This window comes from Eumetopias jubatus, unplaced genomic scaffold, assembly GCF_037043125.1.
Source record: "Eumetopias jubatus isolate StellerSeaLion01/CBP00866 unplaced genomic scaffold, mEumJub1_p1.0 scaffold_12, whole genome shotgun sequence".
Classification (NCBI taxonomy): Eukaryota; Metazoa; Chordata; class Mammalia; order Carnivora; family Otariidae; genus Eumetopias; species Eumetopias jubatus.
In genome coordinates, this window is record NW_028274818.1 from 101,288,178 (window position 1) to 101,312,369 (window position 24,192).

Sequence of the window (24,192 nt, forward strand, 5' to 3'; positions counted from 1 at the left end):
AGAGTTTCAGGAGGATAGGTGTTCATTCTTTCAATGTTTGGTAGAATTTACCAGTGATGGGTGCCTGGGTGGCTCAGTGGGTTAAGCGTTTGTCTTCGGCTCAGGTCATGATCCCCAGGACCCTGGGATCGAGTCCTGCATCGGGCTCCCTGCTCAGCGGGGACCCTGCTTCTCCCTCAGCCCCCCTCCCCGTCCTCCGCTTGGGCTTGTGCTCTCGCGCTCTCTCTCTTGCAAAAAAAATAAATAAATAAATAAAATCTTAAAAAAAAAAAAAAGAATTTACCAGTGAAGCCATCTGGTCCTGGGCTTTTCTTTGTTGGGAGAATTTTGATTATTGATTCAATCTCCTTGTTAGTCGTCTTTTCAGATTTTCTGTTTCTTCATGATTCAGTCTTGATTTGTTGTGTGTTTGTAGGAATTTATCCATTTCTTCTGGGTTGTCCCAATTTGTTGGCATACAGTCTGTCCAGATTGTTATAAGGATACTTGTGATGGCATTTAGCACCAACCAGGATAATCTCCCCATCTCAGGATCCTTAACTGAATCACATCTGCAAAGACTCTTTTCCCATATAAGGTAACTGTTATGGGCTGAACTGTATCTCTGCAAAATTCGTATGTTGAAGTCCTACCCCCAGTACCTCAGAATGCGACTGTGTTTGGAGAGAGAGCCTTTAACGAGGCAATTAGGTTAAAATGGTCATTAGAATGGGCTCTGGTCCAATCCGACTGGTGTCCTTATAAGAAGAGGAGATTAGGAACAGATATGCACAGAGCAGAGACCACTGTGGGAAGACACAGGGAGAACAAGCTGAGGAGAGGGGTCTCAGAAGAAACCAACCCTGCCCACACCTTGATCTTGACCTTCTGGTCTCCAAAACTGTGAGAAAATAAATTTCTGTTGTTGAAGCCCCCGAGTCTGGGGTACTTGGCTATGGCCACCTGACCAGACTAATGCAGTTAATAGTCACAAGGTTAGTTGGTAATATTCACAAGGCTCAGGACCCGGATATCTTTGGGGCTATTATCCAGCCTAACACATTGACTTACCATCTTCCTACCGTAGTGCATAACTAAGGAAAGCAGGGTGTTTATGTATTTTATTTTAAAGATTTTATTTATTTATTTGTTTATTTAGAGAATGAGAGAGAGAGAGAGTACATGAGAGGGGGGAGGGTCAGAGGGAGGAGCAGACTCCCTTCTGAGCAGGGAGCCAGATGAAGGACTAGATTCTGGGACTCCGGGCTCATGACCTGAGCTGAAGGCAGTCGCTTAACCAACTTGTTCTTCAGACAGTGTTTAGCCCCAGGGGAATTTACATTCTGGTGTGGGGAGTCAGATAAGGAACAAAGAGGTGAAATATCCCGGGTCATGTGGTGGCAGGCGCTCTGGAGAGAAAGCAGGCGGGGACAGGTGAGGGAGGAGGAGACAGTTTGTGATTTTAGACAGGGAGATGGAGAAAGTGACCTTGGAGTCACTGAAGGCGGTGCGGGAGCCAAGCACATTGATAGCAGAGGGAAGAGTGCTGCAGGCAGGGGAGACAGCAGATGCTGACCCGCAGCGGGGTGGCTTGCTCCCTGCAAGGAAAGGAGAGAGGGCCCGTGGAAGTCCCTGGCCTGGCAGAGGGCGGGGGAGCGGGACGTGGGGTCAGAACAGCTGGTCCAACTCAGGTGGGGGCTCCGAGGCCGTCAGAAGGCCTTTCTGGCTTTGGCCCTGAGAGAAACAGGAGCCATGGCAGGATTTTGAGCGGATGCATGACTTGACTTGACTTAGGGTTTTTGTTTTTTTTTTTAAGATTTTATTTATTTATTTATGAGAGACAGAGAGAGAGAAAGAGAGAGGCAGAGGGAGATGTAGACTCTCCACCCAACGTGGGACTCGATCCCAGGACCCCGGGATCATGACCTGAGCCGAAGACAGACGCCTAACCATCTGAGCCACCCAGATGCCCTTGACTTAGGTTTTAAAGGGATTTTTTTTGGCTGCTACGTGGAGAGAAGGCTAATGGGGAGCCCGGGAGAGAATCGGGGAGTGAGGAAGCTACTGTGGTCATCCGGCCAAGGGCTCCTGGCGGACCAAGGGTACCCAGCCCTGGAGGTTGTGAGAAGGGGCTGGACTCTGGGTGTCTCCTGGAGGTAGTGTTGCAGGATTTGCTGGGCAATCTGCTGTGGGGAGTGGGAAGAGAGGAGTCACATTGTCACAGGGGTGTCACCCCTGTGGGTCTCCAGGAACGCGCCCCTCCCCCCTTCCTCCCCGCGGCCCCCTCCCTGCAGGTGCTCCATCTGTCCAGACCCTCCTCCTCCATCTTCCCAGTAAATTGCTGTGCCCTGTGGGTATCCTCCCAGAGCATCACCCCACCTGCTTCTCCTTCCATCCCACCCCCTCCTGGCTTTGCAGGCAAACACACAGATACCCAGGCTCCTGACAAACAGCTCCCTCGCCTCCCTGCTGCCTTATGGGTGTGCCCAGCGGCCGTGGGGTCGGATGCAGGCGTGAGGCCATGTGGGCCCCGGAAGTGGAATTGGTGGTGGTGGGGAGGGGATTTTAGAATCTGGCACCCAGGGCGTGGTCTGAAGGGGAGTTGTGGGCTCTAGGTGGGCACATGCCCAGGCCCCGTGGATTTCTGGCCCCAAGGGGAGGGGAATGGCCCTGGGGCTGGGGGCCTCCGAGGGTGGTACTGAGGCTCCCAGTGGTACCTGCAGGACCTCACTTGTTGGGTTTTAGCAAGAACTGAAGCGGTGCTGTGTGGGTGAATGGCTCTTCCTTCAAGGGGATGTCTCAGAGGGAAGCCCGTCTTCTGGTTTGCTTAGATGGGGCCATTTCTCCACTCTCTGCATGGCTGTTCACCAAGGCCAAGGATTTGGTTTGGACAGGAGGGTCATTTTGTTTCCTCTACCCATTCAGCTCTACCCTCAACACCTGGAGGCCACCTACCAGGCCCTGTGCCCAAGGTCTTGGGCCCAAGGGGCAGGCCTGGGGAAGGTATGGCTGGGTGGGTGAGCCACCTCCTCAGGGGAGACCCATGTGGGTGGGCATGCGTGGGGCTGGCTGGCCCTGCTGCCCCTGCAAAGGGGCTTTCATTGCTAAAGGGCGAGCAGACCTTGGAGAAGGGTTGATACACCCAGAGCAGGTGATTTTGGCAAATAGCGCCCCCAAATACACCTGTTTCTGCCCCAGGGGCAGAGGAGAGAGGACAAAGGAGGCCTTGACCCAGTTTCCTTCAAAAGGTTTTCATTTATTAGTCTTTTCTTAAGCAGTTAATTCTCTTTTCATATTTAAAAGGAAAAAAAAAGGTATGTGTTTTCATCCAGAGTTATACCAAAGTGATTAAGATGAATCTTCTCCTGGGGAATATAGCTCCCAGATCGGAAGAAAAAAAAATTTTTTTTTCAATTAACCACGAAAATAAAACCAGGAGAACATCAACAATCCAAAATCATCCCCAAATATCCAGGACAAAAAATAAAATATTTATTGATCTATCACAGCGAGACACAAAGAAACGGGCGGGGCAGGGGTGGGAAATGCTCTGAAGTGGGTACAGTGGTTCGAGGGAAGGACGGGGGGGGGTATACAGTACTGCATGGGGGGGGACCCAGGTCGGGGAGGAGATTCCTGCCTCCCCAGCTGGTGTAGCTCCTCACACCCTGGGTGCTCAGGCCCCATCGTAGGGGTGTGTGTGGCGGGGTGGAGGCAGGGCACAGGTCGCCAGGACACGTTAACCAGGTTGATGGTGGGGGCACCCAGCCAGCTAGCGGTGCTGGGCGGTCAGCTGGGGACAAGGATGGATGGACGGATGGACAGATGGCTGGATGAATTCCACAAGAGCAAGAGCGCTGTTCCCAGTGGGGGTCTTCTCATCCGCAGGTGTCCCAGACGTGGGGAATAGGTGGGGGGCAAGGGAGCTGAGAGATGGTATGACCGAATCCAGCTTGAGGCTTTAGGTGCTTAGGTACCAACTGGACCGCAGCCGGGGTGGGGGGTGGGGTTTCTGGTGGGCAGGGGGAGGTGGGACTGCCCAGGGAGTGTCCGCACCATCTTCAGAGGAGTCCCAAGGAGGGGGGTCCCAAGGGGCCGCCCTTCCCTCCTCCCTCCCCCCAGGAAAATGAGAGCACCAGCACGTAGCACCAAGTTCCCCTGGAGATGGAGAGTGTGTGGAGGGGGAGCTCCTGGGTGGGAAGGGGGTGGGGGCGGGGGGCTAAGCCCACCCACCCCCGGCCTCTGAAGTTGGGGGCCTCCTGGGGCCCACTTGGCCACCTCTCTGTGTCCTTGCTTTGTGAATTTCCGAGGCCACCCAGCCTGGCCTGTCCCCTCCCGGGGTGGGGACGGGGGGGGGGGGGCGGAAGGGGGATGGGGGAGGGGTCACAAGGGGTTTACATTCTCCACCAAGCAGTAGCACCAACGTTGATGAGGTCGCGAGTCAGGGGTCCTGGGAAGCTCACTTTCTCTTCCGGCCACAGGATTTCCCCAGGCAGGCCCCACCTGGGTGGGAGGAGGCACCAGTGACAGCCCGACCCCTCCGGGGTCCTGCTCAAGCCCCTGCCCGCTTGGACCAGCTCCAGGGTCTTCTCACACCCACATCAACACAGTGGGGAACCGAGGCTCCAAAGCCATGAGAAGCCTGGCCACAACCTCCCGCCAAACTCTGATCCATTGCACTGCCCTAACCCCTTCCAGGCAGGAGGGTGGGAGCAGGGCCCACGGAATGGTGGCCTAATCAAGGCTCAGGGAGGGGAAGGGCCCTGGCCTGGACAAGGTCTCTATATTGAGTCCACTGCATTTGGGAAGCCTTCAGCGAGGAGCTCGGAGTGCACCGATTGGCAAGCCTTGTTTTAAGCCATCAAGGCACCACTGTCTGGTAGTACGGCCTGGTGTAGTTTCTACCCCTGCTGGAGCTCAACATGGCTCCTTACCGCCACCTGGTGGCAGCGAGCAGCTGAGTGGGGCAGGGACAGGCTTCTCCCTGTGAAACTCATCCGGGGTGTTTGGAAAGGAGTGTGATCAGGCCACACGCATCAAGTGGTACCTGACTGAGAGTGGGTTACCCTGGACATGGTCGGGCTGGTCTTGCCTCTGCCTCTCCCAGCCCTGGCCCCAGCTGCCCTATATGTGTCGTGGGAAGCAGGTGGGGATGGAAGGGATTCCACAGCCTGAGCAGACACAGGGGTGGAGCTGGGCGTCTTTGGGTCTCCTCTGGGTGCTGGTAGGGAGGTGCCTTGGGGGGTGGTGACCATTGCCTGCCCCCGCCCACCACACACACACTCCCAGAGGCATGTCTGCATCTTTGAGCAAGGGTGTGGCTCTGTCTGGGCCAGGTGGTGGCCTCTGCCCACCCTGCCCGGCTAGGGGCACCTTGGGTCCCCCATCCACCCCTCAAATTCCCTGACTCTAGGGTCCATTGTCCCATTTACTCTCTCTTCCTCTGTTCCTCCAAGTTCCTCCCTCACCCTCCTCCTTTCCCTTTCCCTTGGCTCCTCCCGGTGGGCAGCCGGGAGGGAGAAACTCCCAGTCCTGGCTTGGGGCGAGCCTGGAGGGTCCCAGGCCCACTCTTAGCTCTGGAAGTCTGTGTCGGAGGTGGACGCAGGGATGGGGGTGAGGTGCCCAGCTCCCCCCAACCTCCCCACTAGGCCTGCTCCAAACGCGCTGTTCCCAGGCTGATGGACCCCAGCCCTTTGCCTGTGTCCGCCCCTCCCCGCCCTGCCCTCTCCCAGGGGCTGAGTCTGTACTCACCTTGGTAACCCAGGGCTCCCAGGGCCCCTGCAAAGGGCTTGGGAGGTTTGCCTGTGGAGGGAAGGGTGGGGGTTGGGGAGGCGGCCAAGCTTTGCTGCCTCTCCCAGAACCCCTACCATGCACCAGGCCTCCAGCCTGTCACAGAAGGTTCTGAAGACCTTCCTGCCCCCAGCCTGGCCTTTGGTCTCACCCAGCTGGACCCCTGCTCTGTTCCTTATGAACGGTATCCTGCCTGTGGTGGTCTGAGCAGCTCGGAGGATGCCCCCGCCCACCATTCAGACCCCGGCCACGCAGACTGCCCCACCTAAAAAGCCCTAGGCTTTGGCCTCCCTGACCACCTGCTTGAATGGACCTTGTTTCCCCCTTACACACTTCCTTTCCTTTTCCGTGGGGTCTCATCAGGTTCTACAGTTACACCAGAGACCGGGGCTGGCTGGTCTCTGTCTCCCGTCAATGCCAGGCTGCGAGCCCCGGGAATGGGATCCTTGCCCCCCCACCCCATCCCTACATCCCACGACTGAATTTCTTTGGCATCGGAGGGCCAGCCCAGGGCCGTGGCCTCGGTCACCACTGCCACGGTAGCACCCCACCCCCACTCCACGAAAGTAGCTCAGGGCCCTGACTCACCACCAATGCCCAGGCCCCCGGCCGCACCACCTGCAGGATAAGGGGAGGGGCTGTGAGTGAGTCCACTCTGGGGAGCCCGCTAAGCCTCCCCCACCGCCCGGGGCAGCCAAGTTCTGGGCCTGGGTGTCAGGAGCCCTCAGGTCGGCCTCAGTCACCGTGTGACTTTGGGCAAGTCCCTGGCACTGTCTGAACCTCAGTGTGCCTCGTCTGGAACGTGGTGCTTTGGAAAAGCTGATGCTCCCTGGCCTTGCAGGGGAGGGGGAGGAGAAGGAGGGGAGGCCCGGCTTCATGTAAGGGACGTCATGGGTCTACCCCCAGGTCCTGGCTCCGCCCTTCTGAGCAGATGAAGCAGGGGGGTGGGCAGGATGGGGCCAGAGTGCCAGGCCGGGCCGGGGGACAGGGAGCCTGGGTGTACCTGGGTAAATAGGGGACAGTCCGAAGCCAGGTCTTGCTGCAACTCCTGTGGGAGGGGTTTGGGGTTGGCGTGGGGCAGGCCCTGCTCCGGCCCCATCACCTCCTGCCTGTCTGCCCAGGACTACTTCCTCCCCACCGCGTGCCACTCGCTGGCGGAGCAGTTTCCCTTACAAGCCTTGTCTCCGCCCGGCATCCTGGCAGGGGCCCCTGCACCCCCAGCTCATCAGCCTGGTGTCTGTCGCTCATGGTGTACCCGCTGGTCTGAGGCCTGCCCCTTTGCCCAGGATGTTTCCTTTCCTGGACTGCCCCCTCCACCCTCTCTCTCTCTCTCTCTCTCTCTCTCTCTCTCTCGTGTCCTTGAGCTAGATGTGGCTCCAGGAGTCCCCCTTGCTAGCCAGACAGGCCTCCTCTAGACCCAGGCGGAGCAGAGGATCTCACAGAGAGATGGCCCCTACCTCCGACTTGGAATGGCCTGGTGACTCCCAGGACACCTCCTAGACCAGCGGCACCTGAGGAGAGGGTGGACGGGGTTTGGGCGAGGCACAGCTGAAGGGGCCCTGAGCCCCCTCTCTGGGTTCTGGGGTCGGGGACATCCTGGGCAGGCCTTCCGGGGTAGTGTGAGCAGGACTGAGGTGGGAGCTGGAGCAGGGATGGGGCCTGGGTGGGGGCAGAGACAGCCTGCCGCCCGGACAGAGGGAGCAACTCACCATATTTGGCTGCTTTAGCGGCTGCGGCCGGGGACACACCTGGGGAGACATGGGGCCAGAGGGCTCAGGCATAGCACCGCCCTCCCAGAGTCTTGTTCCCTCCTGGCCTGCTCGTCCACTCACCACCTGCCACCGTCCTCCCATCTTCCCGAGTCTTTCGTGAGCTCTAACCGTGTGTCCAGTCTGGAGCACACAGGACGAGACACAGTGATGGCCCACGACAGAGTGACGTGTCAACGCAAGCCCGCCCCCTCCTCCCTCCCTACCCCCACCCCCCCCACGGTGGCAGAGACTTTGGGGAAAAAATTTCCCTCCCAACTTTGCTCTTCTCCTCTGGAAAATAGGCACAGCCACCGTCATCCCGATGAACTCCCACTTAAAGTGGGTGGGTAGGCTGACACAGGACAGGGAGAGGGGGGGTGCCCAGCTGCACGTGGTGGCCCCCAGCGTGCACTTGCTGAAGGTCCTCCAAATACTGCCAGCCAGCCTGGGGCAGGTGTGGCAGGTGGGAAGGAAGCTCAGTCTCTCTCTCTCTCTCTCTCTCTCTCTCTCTCTCTCTCTCTCTCTCTCTCTCATACACACACATGCCCCCTGCAACCTCTGATTCCAGAGCAGTCCCTTACCTCCAAAGCCCCCAACCCCTGGGATGGCTCCTCCGACTCCGAGCCCCCCGACTCCAAGCCCCCCGACTCCCAGGGGTCCGGCTCCCCCGAGGCCTGTGGAGAGAGCTGTGTGTTAAATTGCTGGTGGGAATGGCAGGGGTCTGTCTGCAGACGGTGGGGTTCTCATCCCAGGGCCCCGGTGGAGCCTGAGGTCCCAGGGCCTTGCAGGGCATAGTGGGGCCAGGGCGTGGGCTGGGCTCTGGGGAGCCGATGCCCTTGAGGGCCCCGTGCATGGTCAGAGCGCCCCCCGCCAGCCAAGTTCCACCCCCAACCAATGCTTACCATACTGGGCGGCTTTGGCGGCAGCTTTGGCAGCAGCGGCTGAGACCGCAGGTCCAGCTCCTGGGGACACAGAAGGAGCTCAGGGTTGGGGGGGTGGGGGACTCTCCACTGGTCAGTCTTCCTCCCTGCCCAGCCTGTTCTGGGCTTTCAACTCACCTGCCACACCACCTGGGACACCCACTCCTCCGAGAGCCCCGGGCCCTCCCGCTCCTGGAGAGAAGATGGAAAGTCAATACCCCAATTTCTTCAGGACAGGGGCTCCCTGCCCTAGGGATGCTAGGCAAGCAGACATGTGGCCAAAGCCACGTGACCCAATGGAAGGGGCACCGGACAGACACCTGGGTCTGGGTCCTGGCTCTGTCCTGGCCAGTCGGGCAAGGGGGAGGTCCCCTTGAGCCACGGCCTGCCCATTTCTTCTTCCCAGCCAGCTAGGGCTGGGAGCCACAGGTAGCCACAGTGGTGGCTATGAGCTGCAGAGGAGAGAAGACTAGACTCTGGTTCTGATAGCCCTCTGTTCGAATTCTGCTTCCTCCACTCATTATCGCTGTCGCCTCTCTGAGCCCCAGAGCTGATGATCCTTACCCTGCTCACGCTGCAGGTGTTTGGGGAGCAAAGGGACACCCCCACTGTGCACGTACTCTGAGCTCTGAACCACTGCTCAGTGTGGAGCCGCTGCGTGCGGCCACGGCTAACACTCGATGCAACATTCACGGTTCTCTGTGCTTCGCACGGAGTAGCCTGCTTATTATTCACTGCAGCAGGGAAGGTAGGGACCACTATCATCCCCATTTTGCAGACGAGAAAATTGAGGCACAGCAGAGGTTAAGCGATGTCCTCAAGTTTCCACAGGCAACACATGGCTTGGGAGTCAGCGCCCTCAACTGCTTTGTTTCCCTGGCAACGTCTGTTAGACTCAGGCAGGCCAGCCGCCGGCCAGGAACAGAAGAGGGGCCTGTGGGTCACCAGGCCCGTGGGGGGGGGGGGTGGCTGAGAAGCCGGGATTTTCCGAGGTGGAAACTGGCCCCAAGTGGACTGGCCAGGGCTGGTTGGCGGTTCTCTGGCAGGGGCCCTGGTCCGACTCCTAGGAGGCCAGGAATGCGGGGGCCACAAACAGTGTGGGTCTGTCTGTCTAGGCAGGGCTGCCACGTCCTCCAGGCTCGTGGCAGGCCCAGTCGTGCTGACAGCAAGGCGGGCGGGAGGCCGGGAGCCTAGGTGAGGTGTCCCGGCTCTGCTGACGAGGCAGGCCTGGGCCCTGGCCCCTGGCCTTGGGTCCCACGAAACTGTCAGGGGTCAGGGCCAGAAGGGCCTTAGGGACCACGGTCTTCATCAAGGAACTGCCACCAGGGGCGTTGGAAACGCGTTTTGAGTTGTCCCGGAGCGGGAGGAGCCAGGGCTGCTAAACCATCCTTGATGTGTCCCAGAAACTGCCTTTTTCCACCCTGACCCTCCCAGCCTTGTGCTGCAGGCTCTGGGCACGGGGCCCCGGCCCCATGGAGGGGAGATGGGTGACCAGGTGTTATCAGGGCTGGTGGGGCAGCAAGCAAAGCAACCCCAGGGGGCAGTGTGTGGGGTGCACTCACCATATTTGGCGGCTTTAGCTGCAGCCAGGGTTCCAGGTACTGGGGGGAAAGAGAAAAAGGAAAAGGGGGCTGGTCAGCAGCTGAGATCTGTGCCCGGGAGTTCTGCCTCCTCCAGGGAGCCCTCCCTGACTTCCTCAGCCTTCATCACTCCTCTCAAAGCTCTGAAGCCGTGGCTCCCCAGCCAGGAGCTCACCCTGCCAGGGAGAGAGCTCTAGTATCTAACTCTGCCGCTGCCAGTCTGGTCTGGGGCTGGTTGAAGGCTGAATTGTGCCTCCTCCTCCTGTCTGCCCCTTCCTTCTGCTCCAGGCACAGCGTGATCTGCCTGAGGCTGGACGCAGAGCAGGCACTAACTAGGTGAAGAGCTGGAGGTCCTAGTGGCCCTCTTGCCATAGTGCTGCTGAAGGGGAGCCAGACTGGCCCACTCATGCCCGCTGACCCCAGGGACCTCCACCCTCCTTCTGCTGGGTAGTGGGCTACTTTTCAGTTTAGAACCCTGTCACTCCTCTAACTAAGCAGGCAGAAACTCTGAAATCTAGCAGCCTGGGGCCCCTTTTGCTTGGCCTGCCACCCATCTGTTACCCCAGTCATCTCATTGCTCAGGAGAACCTAATGGGGGATTCACTATGAGCCCCTGAGTGAGGCTGCTGGAGGATGTGTGGGCAGGAAGAGGGGTCTCCCTTCTCAGAGCTCAGGGGATTGCTCAGGAGAACCTAATGGGGGATTCACTATGAGCCCCTGAGTGAGGCTGCTGGAGGATATGCGGGCAGGAAGAGGGGTCTCCCTTCTCGGAGCTCAGGGGGGCAGTTTCCGCCCAGGCCCTACAAGGCCCCTCACCTGCACCTGCCCCAAAGCCAGGAACACCAACACCAGCTCCAAATCCAGGAATGCCGGCACCAACTCCGAATCCGGGAACACCAGCACCAGCCCCAAAGCCGGGAACGCCAACAGGGAGCCCAGCTGCAGCCCCTGGGGGAGATGGGCAGTGGTGGTGGGGGAGCAGCAGGCTGGAAGCATGCACCCATGGCGGGGGGGGGGGCGTTTGGGTCCTTCCCAGGGAGCTGAGTCAGCCCTCAGGGCGGGGGTCCAGATGCAAGCAGGGGCTTCCTCCCGCTGAACCTGCCCTCTATAGTGCCACCAAGAATGGTCTTCCTAAAACGCCCACTGACCGCCAAGTCCAGCCCCTCCCAGGTTGGCATTCAGGGCTGCACGGTGGCTGTGGATACCCCACGTGTCACACAGGAGGACGGGGGGATCTCAGAGGTTGCTTTGCTAGGGTGGGCCCCAGGACCTGAACCCAGGTGCCCCTCATGCCCGATCTGTGCTTCCGACCCCTCTGGGGGCTGCTCTGGGACCCAGTGAGGCTGCATATCATGCGGGGGGGGGGTGTGGGTGCAGCTCAGGCTTGGGTACTCACGGTACTGGGCTTTGGCGGCGGCTTTAGCCGCAGCTTTGGCTGCAGCGGCGTCCCCTGCTCCTGCAGGGAGAGGGAGGGGGTTCAGGGATGGCACCCAGGGAGGATTCAGAGGCCCTTCAGGCCCACTTACTCAGGCAGCTCACCTGTAACACCACCGAGGCCAATGCCAATGCCGGGGCCCACGCCAATGCCAGGACCCACGCCAATACCGGGGCCTAACCCTGCAAGAGCCAGAAGAGCTCATTCTTAACCAAGTCCTGACCAAGGACAGAAGCCGATGGAAAGAGCAGCGGGCTGGGAATCAAGAGCCTTGGGATCTTGTCCCAGCCCGGACACAGGCTTGCTGTGTGATGTCGGACAAGTTGCTTTCCCTCGAGGGGCCTCAGCTTCCTCATCCCTACAATGAGGCATGTGCAGGATCAAGAGCTCTTAACTTTGGAGGACAAGGACCCCTTTGGGGCTTCTGAGGGTGATGGAGGCAGTTACACAGTAAAGGGAACTTGGCAAGATGGGTAGACCTGGGTTCAAAGCTCAGCTCAGCCGCTATTGAGCTGAGCAAGTGTGGGCGTGTGACTCAAGCTCTCAGAACCTCAGTTTCCACATCTGTAAAGTGGGAATTGTAGTACTAACCCCATAGACTTGGTGTCAGGATTACCTCTGCACATAGTGGCTTGGCAAAAAAAGGGTCGTTTGCCATACGTGAGTTTGGGGGTCAGCAGACCTGAAGTCAAGATGTTCTCTGGCCTAGACAGTGCTAAATTTTGTGATCAGAACCTTGATATCTGCAGGTCCCTAAGGCCAAGGCATAGGGACCTCCGCTGGCCCAGGGCCTGGCATACAGTTGGAATTTATAAAGTGGGGCTGCTGTGGTTTGCCCTGTTCAGGAAGGTGTGGGTGCCTGGGGCTGCCACGGTGGGCTTCGGAGGTAGCAAGAGATGGAGAGCTTCGTCAGGCTGCAAGAAGTACTCTAGGAGGGTGGGAGTCCGGTGAGCCTGGCCCGAGGTCCAGAGGGGGGCAGGCCCCAGCTGTGGCTAGAGACAGCAAGGGCTTTGGGAAAGCTGGGGAGCCGGGTCCTAGAGAGCTCGCCAGGGCCTGTTCTCACTTTGCTTTTCCGATCAGCCCTTCACCCACAGCCCTAACAATGGTCAGATGGGCCAACGGTGGTGAGAAAGTCCCGAATGTGACAGCCCGAGGGGGCTTGCCTCCCGGGGAGAGCTGAGCTGCCAGACCCCAGAGCAGGGAACATGAGGGGGAACAGTGCTCCAGAATGGGGGCTGGGAGCAGAATGGGGGTGCTGGAGGGGGCACTTACCAAACTGGGCGGCTTTGGCAGCGGCTTTGGCGGCTGCAGCCGCTGGGGTCCCTACTCCTGGAGAGGTGAAGAGTAGGGATCAGGGGGCAGTCCCTGACACCCCTCTCCACACGCCCTGCCCCATCCCCTATTCTGGAAAGACCACCTGTAGGGAAGTGTCTCCTCCCCCAGAAGACCCTCCCCACACTGTGTCCTCAACCTGCAGACAGAGGGGAACATGGACAGCCAGCCTGGCTTCCCGGCCTACTCTGAGGATGGCTAGGTGCGTCCTTTCCTGGAGAAGCAGTTCTGGGACTGTGTTCTAGCTCTGGCTATGGCAGAGGGGAGACCAGCGCTGATGGGTAGGAGCCCAGACCCTCTCTCAAGTCTCTAGAAGTCTTGTGCAGCTTTCTGCCAAAGGTGATGTTAATTAAAAAAAAAAAAAAGTCCCAACAGTGCTTGTATCCCCAAACTTGAGGAAACGGCTTGTTTTGTGGGGAAGCTCAAAAGGAAAATTTTTCTCCCAGAATGAAGGCATGCAGAAGAGAAATCGCATGGGGAAAAACAACCAAGGAGGTCTATAACTTAATCTCCCCGTAACTTCATCTCTTCTCTTTGGCCTCTGACTGGTGGGGGAGAATGAACACAGGAAGGCCAAAGGGTGGCCCAGGCACCCCCCCATTCCGGAACCAGAAAGGCCACGGGAATAAAGGAGTTCCATCACCTAGCTGGACGACGCCTGACTTCCCGAGCCTCCCCAGCAAGCTAGGATCCCGGGGAGGGTCTTCCCTCCCGAGTAGGGGAATTTGGCCTCCCTCCTCCCCATCTCTGGCCTCCGTAAAGTCTTGACAATCCGCGAAATGATGCACTTGACCTGGTCAACGCCAGGGCTCCTTCCGTGAGACAAGCCAAACCCGCCTCTGGGTTGGAGACACCGCTCACCTGGCACCCCTCCTGTGCCTGGGACACCTGCCACTCCGTCTCCGACCCCTGGCACCAGCCCTCCCAAGGCTCCTGCTCCTCCAGCACCTGGAGGAGTGAAGGGCGTCAGCTCTGTCCCTAGAGTCACACACCCGTTGGGAGAGCGAAGGGTGGGGGTGGTTTGGGGAACAGAATGGTTGCAAGGCCACCTCCACCTTGCTGGTTGGGGCTGGGGGTGATAGGCAGGGCCCCAATATTCATAGTGGTGGGCGACTGAACAGGGCGGAAGGGTTCAGAGTGGCTTTGGAAGATGGGACCAGGGACCCCCCGACCTTGACCTGGACAGAGAGGGAAACAGAGGCCTGAGCTTGAGGTGGCTCCACCCTCACGCTGGAGGAGCGCTCTGACCTTGGAGCCTGGGCCCCCTGGGAGAGCAGGGCCAGGGAGGAGGGGACGGCACTGGCCTTGGCGTTGGGACAGGCAGGGCCGGGCACTTACCGTACTTGGCTGCCTTGGCCGCGGCTGCTGCCTGGGCTGCAGCTGTTGGGGGGTGGGGAGAGAGAGCCCTTCAGAAACCCCCCTGGATCTCTGGGGGGGCTATTCCTACAGCACTCTTACGCTAAAGTGCTAGAGCCCCTCTCTGCAACCCCCCACCCCAGCTCCTCCCTGAGCACTCTGAAGCCCGGTCTACGCTCCCCTGCACCCCTCCCCCCCATCGCCCTCCAAGAGAGAAGACTTCTCCCGCTTTTGCCGCATGGAACTTAGGCTCACGGGAAAGGGCAGCTCCAGGAACACCTCCGGCTCCAGCTCCAATACCGTAACCAGGAAAGCCCCCAGCACCGACCCCGACCCCGAAAGTGGGAATGCCTCCAACACCCACTCCGGCTCTGGCCCCTGCAGACGGAAGAGAATCAGGTGGAAAAGTATCTCAGTAAGAGAGGCTGGGGAGGGGGTGAGGGGTGGGGGGTGGGGGGGATGCTGGTCAACTGGGAAAGAGGAGGCAAGCCTCCCCCAAGTCTGGTCCATGAAGGACCGGAGACCATAGAATGCATGGGCCCCGGGCCAGCCTCCGCCAGGGAGCCTTTACTAACAACCGCCCCCCCCCGCCAGCGCTCTCTAACCCCTTGGGGAAGGGCCCCGTTGTTGGCCTTGGAGAGACTGTGGGCAGGCCCCATAGCCCTAGCCAGGCTTGGGCTCCTCTGAGAGGGCCCCGGCTGGGGCAGGGAGGATCAGGGACGCTGTCTCCACTGGGAATGCCATACTGGGACTCTCGCATCACTCAGCCCCATGGCCTCATGGTAGGAGACAAGTGGAGGAGACATTGTCCCAGGGCCCAGCAGTTCCAAGTCCCAGCTCTGCCAGTGACTTCCCAGTGACTTGCTGCGTGACCCTGGGCAAGTCACTCCCCTTCTCTGGCCAGAACAGGACAGGGCAGAGCTAATTAGCACAGCACTCACCGTATTTGGCTGCTTTAGCAGCTGCAGCTGGTGACACAGCTCCTGGAGAGACCAAGGGGGACACAAATGACACAAGGGCCTACTTGTCCATATCCCCATCTACTCATCTGTCCAACTGTCTGCTTAACCACCCATTCATCCACCCATTGATCTACCCATATGTCTGTCCATTTGTTTGTCTATCCTTGGACTTCGATCCACCCACTCAACCAACGTACCTCTCTGTCCATCCGTGCACCCACCCGCCCATCCACTTATCCACTCCTCTGCCTACACCTATAGATTCATCTAACTATGCAGTGGTTCATTTTGCATTTGCCTTCTACCCACCCATCTCGTCATTCGCTCATCCAACCATGTGCTTGTCCATCCATCACCCATCCATCCATCCACTCACCATTTACTGAGCACCTATTCAGCTAAGGGCTGGGAATATACACTGAGAGCCAGAAGATGAATTAGAGAAGCTGATGCTGGCCGTGACTAATCAGGAGATTGTTACAGCCCAAGGAAGAGACGACGAGGCATGGCCGAGGGTATGAAGAGACGAGGATAGATGGGTGAGGTATTAGAGGGAATCCAAAAGTCTTAGCAACGGCTTCAATATTTCTCTCTTACATGTGTATGCACACGCACGCACGCACACACGCAGCCCAGCTCACCTGGGATTCCGACACCTGGGATTCCAACACCTGGGACCCCAACACCTGGGACCCCAACTCCCGGGCCACCAAAGCCTGGTCCACCGGGCACCAAGCCTCCGGCAGCTCCTGGTGGAAGGAAAGGATTATTCTCCTGGCCTGGACCCTGTGGGAACCTCAGAGGGCCTCCAAGGGCACAGCTCTGGGAGCTGTGGGAGGGGTAGGTCCTGAGGGCAGGCTCCCAGGTGGGCTGCCATTGTGCCTGCATGGATCCCACCCACCTGGGAGATGGGGAGGGCTGCCGGAACCTGCCCCGAGCTCGGACGGTTTGGCTCTGTGGGTGGGAAGACCATGATCTAGGTCTAAAGCTGAGTCAGGTCTCTCCGCTGGGCCCCCAGGGAGTGGGTGCGGCAGTGGGGGGACAGCCCTGAAGGGAGGAGGGGAGAAGCCAGGTGCTCCATGTGACACCCCCACCCGCCCCCAGCTGAGCTGATCAGTGGAGAACAATGGCCTTCCAGAAAGAGGGGCCAGAATGGGCAAAGGCAAGGAGGTAGGAACATTGCATGTTTGGGGAGTGGGGCAATAGAGGCTGCCGTAGATGGATGAAGGCCAGGTCCACCCAGCCTTGTAGGACTGGGCTGTCCAAGGCCCATGCGGATGGGGGGCTGAGGGTGCTGGGGTCCGGGCTGGCCACCCCTCGGGGCACTCACCGAACTTAGCTGCCTTCGCGGCAGCCTTTGCCGCAGCGGCCGGCGCCCCTGCCCCTGGAGAGAAGGCCACAGAGCGTGAGGCCCTTTCCCCGGTGGCCCTCTCAAGAACACCCCCAGCCCCTGCTGGACGGATGCTACCTGCGATGCCTCCGATCCCAGGAATTGCGCCGGCCCCGCCGGGAATGCCGCCGCCTCCAACACCAGGGAGAACCCCGGCTCCTCCCGCACCTGCCGGGAAGGGCACATTGAAGATGTAGCTCCCAGGGCCCCTCCTGAGGCCGTGCAGGAAGGCTGCTTGGATGCTGGAATTTTAACCAGCACCATGTCCTCTGGGAATGCGGCCCAGGCATCTCCGGCTGGGCCTGCTCGAGGAGGCCCCCACCCCACTGTTCCTTGACTCACCCCCAAAGTGTCCATTTCAACACGCTCATTAAGGGACTTGTATGTTTTCAGACAAATCCCATTCTAATCACTGCCACATACTGAGAAACCACAAGCGGCCGCTCCCCAGGCCAGAGGGGCCCCTGTAGGAATGTTCAAGGCTTCCCCTCCCTGTGTTCCGAGCACTCGGCCAAGTTTGTAATCCAAGCGCCTGGCTGCCCAGCTCTGGCAGCCCCTCGCCACCCCACTCTCCTGCTCCCACATTCCAGCCATCCCCACAGCATTGGGGGCCTAGAGGGAGGGCCTGTGGGGCCTCCATGGATCAGGCCTCCGGCTTGCTGCTTCCCCTCCACCCTTGCCCCCTTGGGCTGGTGGGGATATGCTCTCCATCCCACTGGGGTACAGGAGGGGCTCCCTGGGACTGCAGATGAAGACAAGGACCTCAGCCCCAGTAATGTGATTCTGAACTGGGGGACGAGCTGGGACGGGGGCAGAGATGCTCACTTTGCCCACCACACAGGCATGGGGAGGGCCGTGCCACGTCTGCCGGCCGAGGGATCATGGGCTTGAGGAGCAGGTTAGAAGTTGTATAGTACACATTAAATTGATACTGAACTATCACATTGTTAAAATACTCATGTAGGTACCACCTAAAATGATCATTCTAACCATCAGAGTACCATCCCCTCTGCCTGGGCTTCTCCTTCCTATTTCAACCACATGGCAAACTCCAGAATCAAATGTCATCTTCTCCGGGAAACCTTCTTGATTTCCCCCACCCATGTAAAAATAACGTCTCCCTCTTTTTGACTCCCACCACAGTGCCTGCATTTTCCAGCAGGGCTCTTATTTGACCCTGGTCTCTGAAATAGCTGGATGGATGGATGGAAGAAGAGATGGATAGATGAGTGGACGGCTGGAGGGAGGAATGGACAAATGGAAGGATGGATGAATGGAGGGAGGAATGAATAGATGGAGAGATGGGTGGGTGGGTGGGTGGATGGATGGGTGGGTGGGTGGATGGATGGATGGATGGATGGATGGATGGATGGATGGATGGGTGGGTGGGTGGGTGGGTGGGTGGGTGGATGTATGGATGGATGGATGGATGGATGGATGGATGGATGGGTGGGTGGGTGGGTGGGTGGATGGGTGGGTGGGTGGGTGGGTGGGTGGATGGATGGATGGATGGGTGGGTAGGTGGATGGATGGATGGATGGGTGGGTGGATGGATGGATGGATGGGTGGGTGGGTGGGTGGATGGATGGATGGATGGGTGGGTGGGTGGGTGGATGGATGGATGAGGGATGGATGGATGGGTGGAAGGAGGGATTGATGAAGGAGGGAGGGAGGGATGGATGGATGGGTGGGTGGATGGATGGGAAGATGGATGAGGGATAAATAGGGATGGATGGAGAGAAGGATGGAAGAAAGAATGAGTAGATGGACAGACGGAGGTGTGGGTGGTATTGAAAACATTGGATAAATGGAGGTGGGGAGGGGCTGCCTTGGCTAGTTCTCTATGAGGCAGGCTCTCAGGGATAAAAGGGCTGGAGAGGCTGGGGGGCTGGGCGCTGGCAGGTGCACTCACCATACTTTGCTGCTTTAGCTGCTGCTGCTGCTGCAGCCTGCGAGCCAACTCCTGGGGGAGGGGAAGGAGAGAGACTCTGAAAGCTGTACTCCTGCATTTCCAGAGCCCCCCTGTTCCAGCCCCACGAGAACCAACCCTTTGGCAAAAGGGCATGGGGGAGGGGCTTCATAGCAAGCAGAGCTGAGGGAGCTGCCCTCACCCGAGATCCTTCTCCAGGCTCAGACTGGGGTCTAGATTCAGGGTGGGCTGCCCTGCATCCTGGAGAGACTCTGGCCGGCCCCCGGGGCTCTGGAACCTGGGTGATTGGGGCCCCTTTGGCTGACAGTTGGCTGAAGTTCTCCTTACCTGTCCCCGTCGGGTACCCAGCCTTGCCCCCGGCACCAGCCACTCCTCCGGGCCCATAGCCTGTGAAACAGAGAGGCTCAGTGGGCATCTGTGCAGATCCTACTGCGGCTGCCCCCTCTGCCCTGCCCCTCAGGGGTCAGGCTGCCCCGAGTCTCCACACTCTCACTCCCAGCCAGAGTGAAAACATACAAATGGGTGTGGATGCTTATTCCCATTTTACAGGTGAAGAAACTGGTTTGTTCAAGGCCTGGGGCTAAGCCCGAGGGTCAGGATCGAGAACCAGGCTGAGTCCAAGTTCTATGTTCCTTTCTTAGGGGATTCCCATTCCAAGCCTCTACCCCATCCCCGGTTGGGTGCTCTCCTTGCTAGGCCCCTGCAGCTGGAAAGAGCTAGAAGCCCATCCATTCAGGAGGGCACTCACCGTAGGGCAGTTTCCCAGTGCTGTAGGGCAGTCCATAGCCACCTGAAGGGAGGGCAGGGTGGGCTCAGGGGCTGCTCCATGGCAACCCTATGCTGGGCTCCCATTGCCTGGGTAGACAGCCCTACCCCTACAGGTACTGAGGCCTGAGACCTGGCCTCCACGCATGCACCAAAGGTCCCGAGCTGCTCACAGAGGCGGCCCTGGGTGGAGGAGGGAGAGGGCACCCCTTCTCCAGGGGCTGATGGCACGACCCTCCCCCTACAAATCCAGGACCTGCCATGGCCCTAGAATCCCCGAGTCTCTTCCTTATTATCCTCTAACAGCAAACCTCTCATTGTCTGAGCTGATGGCTGGGGGGCGGGGGGGTGACATCAGAGGGGTTTTGCCATTGAAGGCTGTTTCTTACCATCGACACCTATGGTTCCCCATGGGGGCTACGGCTCTGTGTACCTGTGCGTGTGAGGGAGGCCGGTGCCTACAGGATGGCTTCCCTTGCTGGCGACCAGACATGGGGCGTCCATACTCAGGTGTCCTAACCGCCCCCCGCCCCGCCGCCGAGACACCAGTGGCCAAAAAAATTCCCCCACACGCCTGCTTCTCAGCGGTGAGGCCCGGGGAGTGGTGCATCTTGAGTCCTCCTTCTGACTCACCTGGCAACTTGGGTGCCTTGATGGGGTACCCCAGCGGGACGCCAGGCTGCTGGCCCCCAAAGGGTCCGACTCCTGTGGGAACAAGGAGAGTGAGCTCAGGTCCTGGCCCCGTGGGCCAGCAGCCCGGCAGGGCCGTCGGCCTCCTGCTCTACTCTGCTCAGAGTGAGCTCCAGAAACCATCCTGTCTTCCTGCATCTTTGTCCCTGGTCAGCCCGGCCCTCCTCAGTGCCCCGGGTCACTTCTTCCGGGAAACTGCCGGACTCTCTCCCCCCCGCTGGGGCTCGGGCCACAGTCGAGGCCTGTAGCTCTCCCGGCATTTGGCACAGACGGGTGGGATTTCTGGGCTCGTTTGGCTGCCGCACAGACAGAGGGGTTGGGGCTGGGGAAGCGGCCTGTGATCGAGGCCACATTGTGTGGAAGCTGGTCCAAGGCCTGCAGCAATAGGCATGAGGGAAACCGGACAGGCCTTGCTGGGATTCGGGGTGCCCAGCCCCTCCCAGGGCAAGAGCCGGCGGGGGGCACGGGGGAAGGGATACCCAGCTGTGCCTCACCTGGGATTCCGGCGAAAGCTCCACCTCCACCTGCAAGGACAGGAGCCATCATGGCAGCCCTGCCACCACGGACCCCTGGCGGGCCACCCGGACCTCCCAGCTCACACTTAGGGGTTTCTGAGAGGGGTGCTGCCCATCTCGGCCACCCACCCGGAGGGTCCTGAGCCCAGAGCCCCCATCCCCACTCCACCCTCCCGGGGGCCACAGGGGCCTGGATGAGGGTGGCGATTCCTTCCCTCTTTGGGCTCCCAGCCCACTGGCCGCATACCTGGGGTCTTGGCCTTGACTCCGGTTCCGGTGGGAACCCCAGGGAGCACCCCTACACCCGGGAACCGAGCTCCTGGCGGGCCGAGGGGGAGCTGGCCGTGAGGTGTGGGAAGGCAGACCACCCACACCCTTCCGGGGGTCCCAGCGTTGACCTTCTGTACTGACTATCGGCCCCAGGCACGGCTCCCGGGCCGGCGGGGGGGCCTGTGTGGCCATGATTCTCTTTCCCCGCCTGACCCAAGGTCAGAAGACCTGAGTGTTAATTCCATTTCCTAGCCACTCGAGCCTGTGGCTCAGTCGGCCTCCTCTCTAAACTGGAGTTAATTTGCAGCCACCCCGCCTGCTGTCCCCAGACAAGGCAGAGCATCTGGTACTTGCCCCACTCCTGTCTCCACTGGGGCTGGGCTACCTCAGCCAGAGGGAGAGTGGGGAGGGACACTCTGTCAGCAAATCCCTCAGAGCGGGCTGAATCTGGGCTTTTGGGGGAATTCAGGAGGTCACATGCTGGGCGGAGTGGCCAGGCCAGGCCCTGGCAGGAAAAGGAGGGCGAGAGGGCAGCTCGGAGGGGGGTCTCCTGCAGGGCGGATGTGCCGGGCGGGCCCCCTGGTGACTCAGAGCTTTGGGGAAAGAGCTGGCCACACTGGTACTTGCTGTGTCCCTGGGGGGGCCTCCTTGGGCTGTGACGATGGTCTGGGTTTGGGCCTAGGGTCAGCGCTTGGGGCACGCCGTGAAGCTGACTAGGCTCTTGCGGGGAAAATGACCGGGGCCTTCTGTCTGTTGGCCTGAGCTTTGATGCTCAGGGGGCCAGGGCTGGACAGGGCCCAGCTGGGGACGTCACGGGCCACCAGGGAGGCTGCCGGGGGCTGCTCTCCTTGCCTAGGGTTCCCTCCTTCTCCTGGCCCTCACCTGTGCCTGGGAGCACTCCACCTGGGTATACACCGGGCAGCCCCACACCTGTGGCGGAGAGAAGAGCTTTGAGCCATGAGCCGTAGCCCGGCCTTTAGGAGACCCTCCCGGGGCCCTTCTCTCTGGAGCGGCCCGGGGCTCCCGGACCAGCCACCCAGGGCCCGGAGGATGTCGCCAGAGACCCAAGCGCGGTGGCCGCAGCTCTCCCACGAGTTTCGGAAGTCATCTGCCAACCCTTCTGTGTGTGGATTTGTCTTGTCTCCCGGAGCCTGTTTACATGGCTGGCTCAGCCCACCTCTGGGCTAACAGCTTCCAGATGTTCCCTCCCTGCTGTGCGGACTCAGGCAGCCTTTTGTTCAACCTGAAGTCACTTCCTCAAGGGCTTGGGTGCAGAGTGCAAAGCACCAGATGGGGAGTCAGCGCGCCCCGGGGCTCAGGCCAGCTCTGCCGTGACTGCCTGTCCCTCCCGAGCCCCCTGCGCCCCATCTGCCCCTTGAGTGCTTGCCAGAGAGCGGGTCTCTGAGGTCCCTTTCTGCTCCCAGATCTGGAAGAAGGGCCCAGAAGGTAGGCCGGGGCCCCTCTCCGGCATCTCTGCCATGTTACACGAGTGGGGCCAGGCCTCTGGTGTGGGGGGTTGGGGGGGCCTCTCCCCACCCCGTCCGCCCCCCCTCCCCCGCCCCCCGGGGACTGCACACTGACCAGGCACCTTCCCGGGCTTCGCTCCGGCTCCGACTCCGACTCCGGCTCCGGCCTGAGGCACCACCGCGCCTGGTGTGGGATGGGGCCCGCATCAGAGTGGGTTCCGCCCGGGCCTGCGGCCTTCCCCTGGGCAGCCCAGCTCTACCCACCGTACCTGTAGACACTCCCAAGCCGCCGACACCACCAAGGCCGCCGACGCCACCAAGGCCGCCGACACCGCCAAGCCCAGCCCCTACAGAGCCGGGAGTGGGAGAGGCCAGGGGTCACATAAGGAACGGTGGGAGGCAGGAGGGCCCTGGGCGGTCAGGGTTGAAGGCCCCGCGTTAAGGTCTGGCCCCGCTGCCACCTCGCTTTGAGACTTGGGCACGGCTGGCAGCCTCCCCGAGTCCCGGTGGATTGGGGATGAGAATTCTGCCCGCCCGCCCACCTCCCGGGAAAGGGTCTTTGCAAAGTCGTGAGCTCACAGAGGCCAGAGGGCTTACGGCATGTCCCCAAGGGTAACACTCACCAGCCTTGGCAGCTTTATAGGCCGCGGCAGCACCCGCCGCTCCACCGGGCACCAGAGCCCCTGGGTAGGTGCCTGCTGGAAAGGCCCCGAGCCCTGCCCAGGGAAGGACCCGGTGAGGCTCTGAGCCTCAGCCCATGGGACCCTGTCCCTCCTGGGAGGCGCATTTGAGGTGGCTTCCATGCCAAGCAGTGAGCCCTGCTCCCAGTACCAGGTTTGGCACTGGAGAGCAATAAATTGGCCCCTGGGGCTTCTCTCCAGCTCTCACGCTGGACCCAGCCGCGACCTGCCCGGGCCCTGGGCAACTGCTACAACATCACCCCCATGCAAGCACCCAGGACATGCCTGGCCTGCCATCCCTGTACCCCAGCTGCCCTCCCCACCGAACAGACACCCTGGGCTTGGTTCTGGCCCCCCGATGGGCAGGTTGCCTGGATATGAACACTAACCTGCCCCAGGGCCACCGCCTGCGAGCCCACCAGCACCTGCAGGGAGAAGGGGACAGAGCCAGGTGAGGAGAGAAGCTGGTGTGCGGGTGTCATTCCTGGGCCCAGGGTGGGAAGGGTCTCATGGAGGGTGATCAGGAACCGGGTAGGGCCGTGTGCAGGACTCAGGCCCCTAAGCTGGACTCCAGCAGTTGGTACTTAGGGGCCGATCCTGATAAGATTGTGACCAGCAACTAGGTGCCATGTAGGCATTATAGCACTGACCTCCCCCATAACACCCGTAGGCCAGGCCTTGCTTCTGCTAGGCCTGTCAGCTAAAGGGGGGCCCAGCAGGGCTTTCTGTGCCAGGCCCTGCTCTGTTCTTTCCATCAGCATCCACCCCAGGCCTATGCTGCTTCCTTGCTGGGGTCCCCTGGCTCAGCCCTCTCCTCCTCCCCTATATCTGGAGCCCCTTCCATCGCCCACCATTTGTCTGTCTGTCCATGCAGCCTGCCCTGCAGTCCAGGAGCCTCCTTGCTTGCAGACGGATGCTAAAATGTTTATGAGAAGCCAAATGGGTCCCTTTGGCTCTGTCCTTCCCACATCTGGGCCCAATTGCTCCTTCTCCCCCTCCAGGAGACATTCCACGGCTTTGGCCAGGACCGATGGGCAATCAGGTTGGAGTTCACAACCGAGCCAGGTTTGTTTCCAATTCTGTGAGAATCTTTCCTGCAAGCTCCAGTCCTGGCTGCCGGGGTCCTGAGCCCAGGGGCAGGCCTCTCTGGAGACAGACCCCAGATGCAGGGAACTGCTGAGCCCCAGAGGGTCTACCCGGCTTTCCCTGGGTGTGGTCCCCCTTCCTACCCCATCTCCTCCTTGTCTGAGCTGACCACGTCTGAAACTCAGTGGGCCCCTCTGCAAGGTGGGTCTCTAACTCCGGCCCCTCTCCCTTCTAGGCAGGTGCAGTATGCGTCCAGCCAGGCCTGGGGGTGTGCTGGGTGCATTTCCTTAGCACC

General features: G+C 60.1%; 1 protein-coding gene across 1 annotated transcript in view; it reads right to left on the bottom strand.

Moving 5' to 3' along the window:
* Nucleotides 1-4,379: 4,379 nt before the first annotated feature.
* Nucleotides 4,380-24,192, bottom strand: part of ELN (elastin) — a 30,044-nt gene continuing 10,231 nt past the window's right edge. The window contains exons 4-32 of the mRNA XM_028110015.2: nucleotides 23,201-23,236; nucleotides 22,755-22,847; nucleotides 22,401-22,478; nucleotides 22,247-22,315; nucleotides 21,554-21,595; nucleotides 20,643-20,714; nucleotides 20,375-20,404; nucleotides 19,824-19,895; nucleotides 19,174-19,215; nucleotides 18,753-18,812; nucleotides 18,408-18,458; nucleotides 16,574-16,663; nucleotides 16,436-16,489; nucleotides 15,733-15,854; nucleotides 15,085-15,163; nucleotides 14,399-14,521; nucleotides 14,126-14,167; nucleotides 13,649-13,708; nucleotides 12,728-12,784; nucleotides 11,569-11,637; nucleotides 11,417-11,476; nucleotides 10,843-10,968; nucleotides 10,003-10,041; nucleotides 8,579-8,632; nucleotides 8,423-8,482; nucleotides 8,102-8,194; nucleotides 7,479-7,517; nucleotides 6,773-6,817; nucleotides 4,380-4,482 (exon numbers count right to left, since the gene is read on the bottom strand). Coding sequence (XP_027965816.2) covers nucleotides 4,439-4,482; nucleotides 6,773-6,817; nucleotides 7,479-7,517; nucleotides 8,102-8,194; nucleotides 8,423-8,482; nucleotides 8,579-8,632; nucleotides 10,003-10,041; nucleotides 10,843-10,968; nucleotides 11,417-11,476; nucleotides 11,569-11,637; nucleotides 12,728-12,784; nucleotides 13,649-13,708; nucleotides 14,126-14,167; nucleotides 14,399-14,521; nucleotides 15,085-15,163; nucleotides 15,733-15,854; nucleotides 16,436-16,489; nucleotides 16,574-16,663; nucleotides 18,408-18,458; nucleotides 18,753-18,812; nucleotides 19,174-19,215; nucleotides 19,824-19,895; nucleotides 20,375-20,404; nucleotides 20,643-20,714; nucleotides 21,554-21,595; nucleotides 22,247-22,315; nucleotides 22,401-22,478; nucleotides 22,755-22,847; nucleotides 23,201-23,236 — 1,901 coding nt within the window. The 3' untranslated portion in view covers nucleotides 4,380-4,438. The remainder of the gene's footprint in view (nucleotides 4,483-6,772; nucleotides 6,818-7,478; nucleotides 7,518-8,101; nucleotides 8,195-8,422; nucleotides 8,483-8,578; nucleotides 8,633-10,002; nucleotides 10,042-10,842; nucleotides 10,969-11,416; nucleotides 11,477-11,568; nucleotides 11,638-12,727; nucleotides 12,785-13,648; nucleotides 13,709-14,125; nucleotides 14,168-14,398; nucleotides 14,522-15,084; nucleotides 15,164-15,732; nucleotides 15,855-16,435; nucleotides 16,490-16,573; nucleotides 16,664-18,407; nucleotides 18,459-18,752; nucleotides 18,813-19,173; nucleotides 19,216-19,823; nucleotides 19,896-20,374; nucleotides 20,405-20,642; nucleotides 20,715-21,553; nucleotides 21,596-22,246; nucleotides 22,316-22,400; nucleotides 22,479-22,754; nucleotides 22,848-23,200; nucleotides 23,237-24,192) is intronic.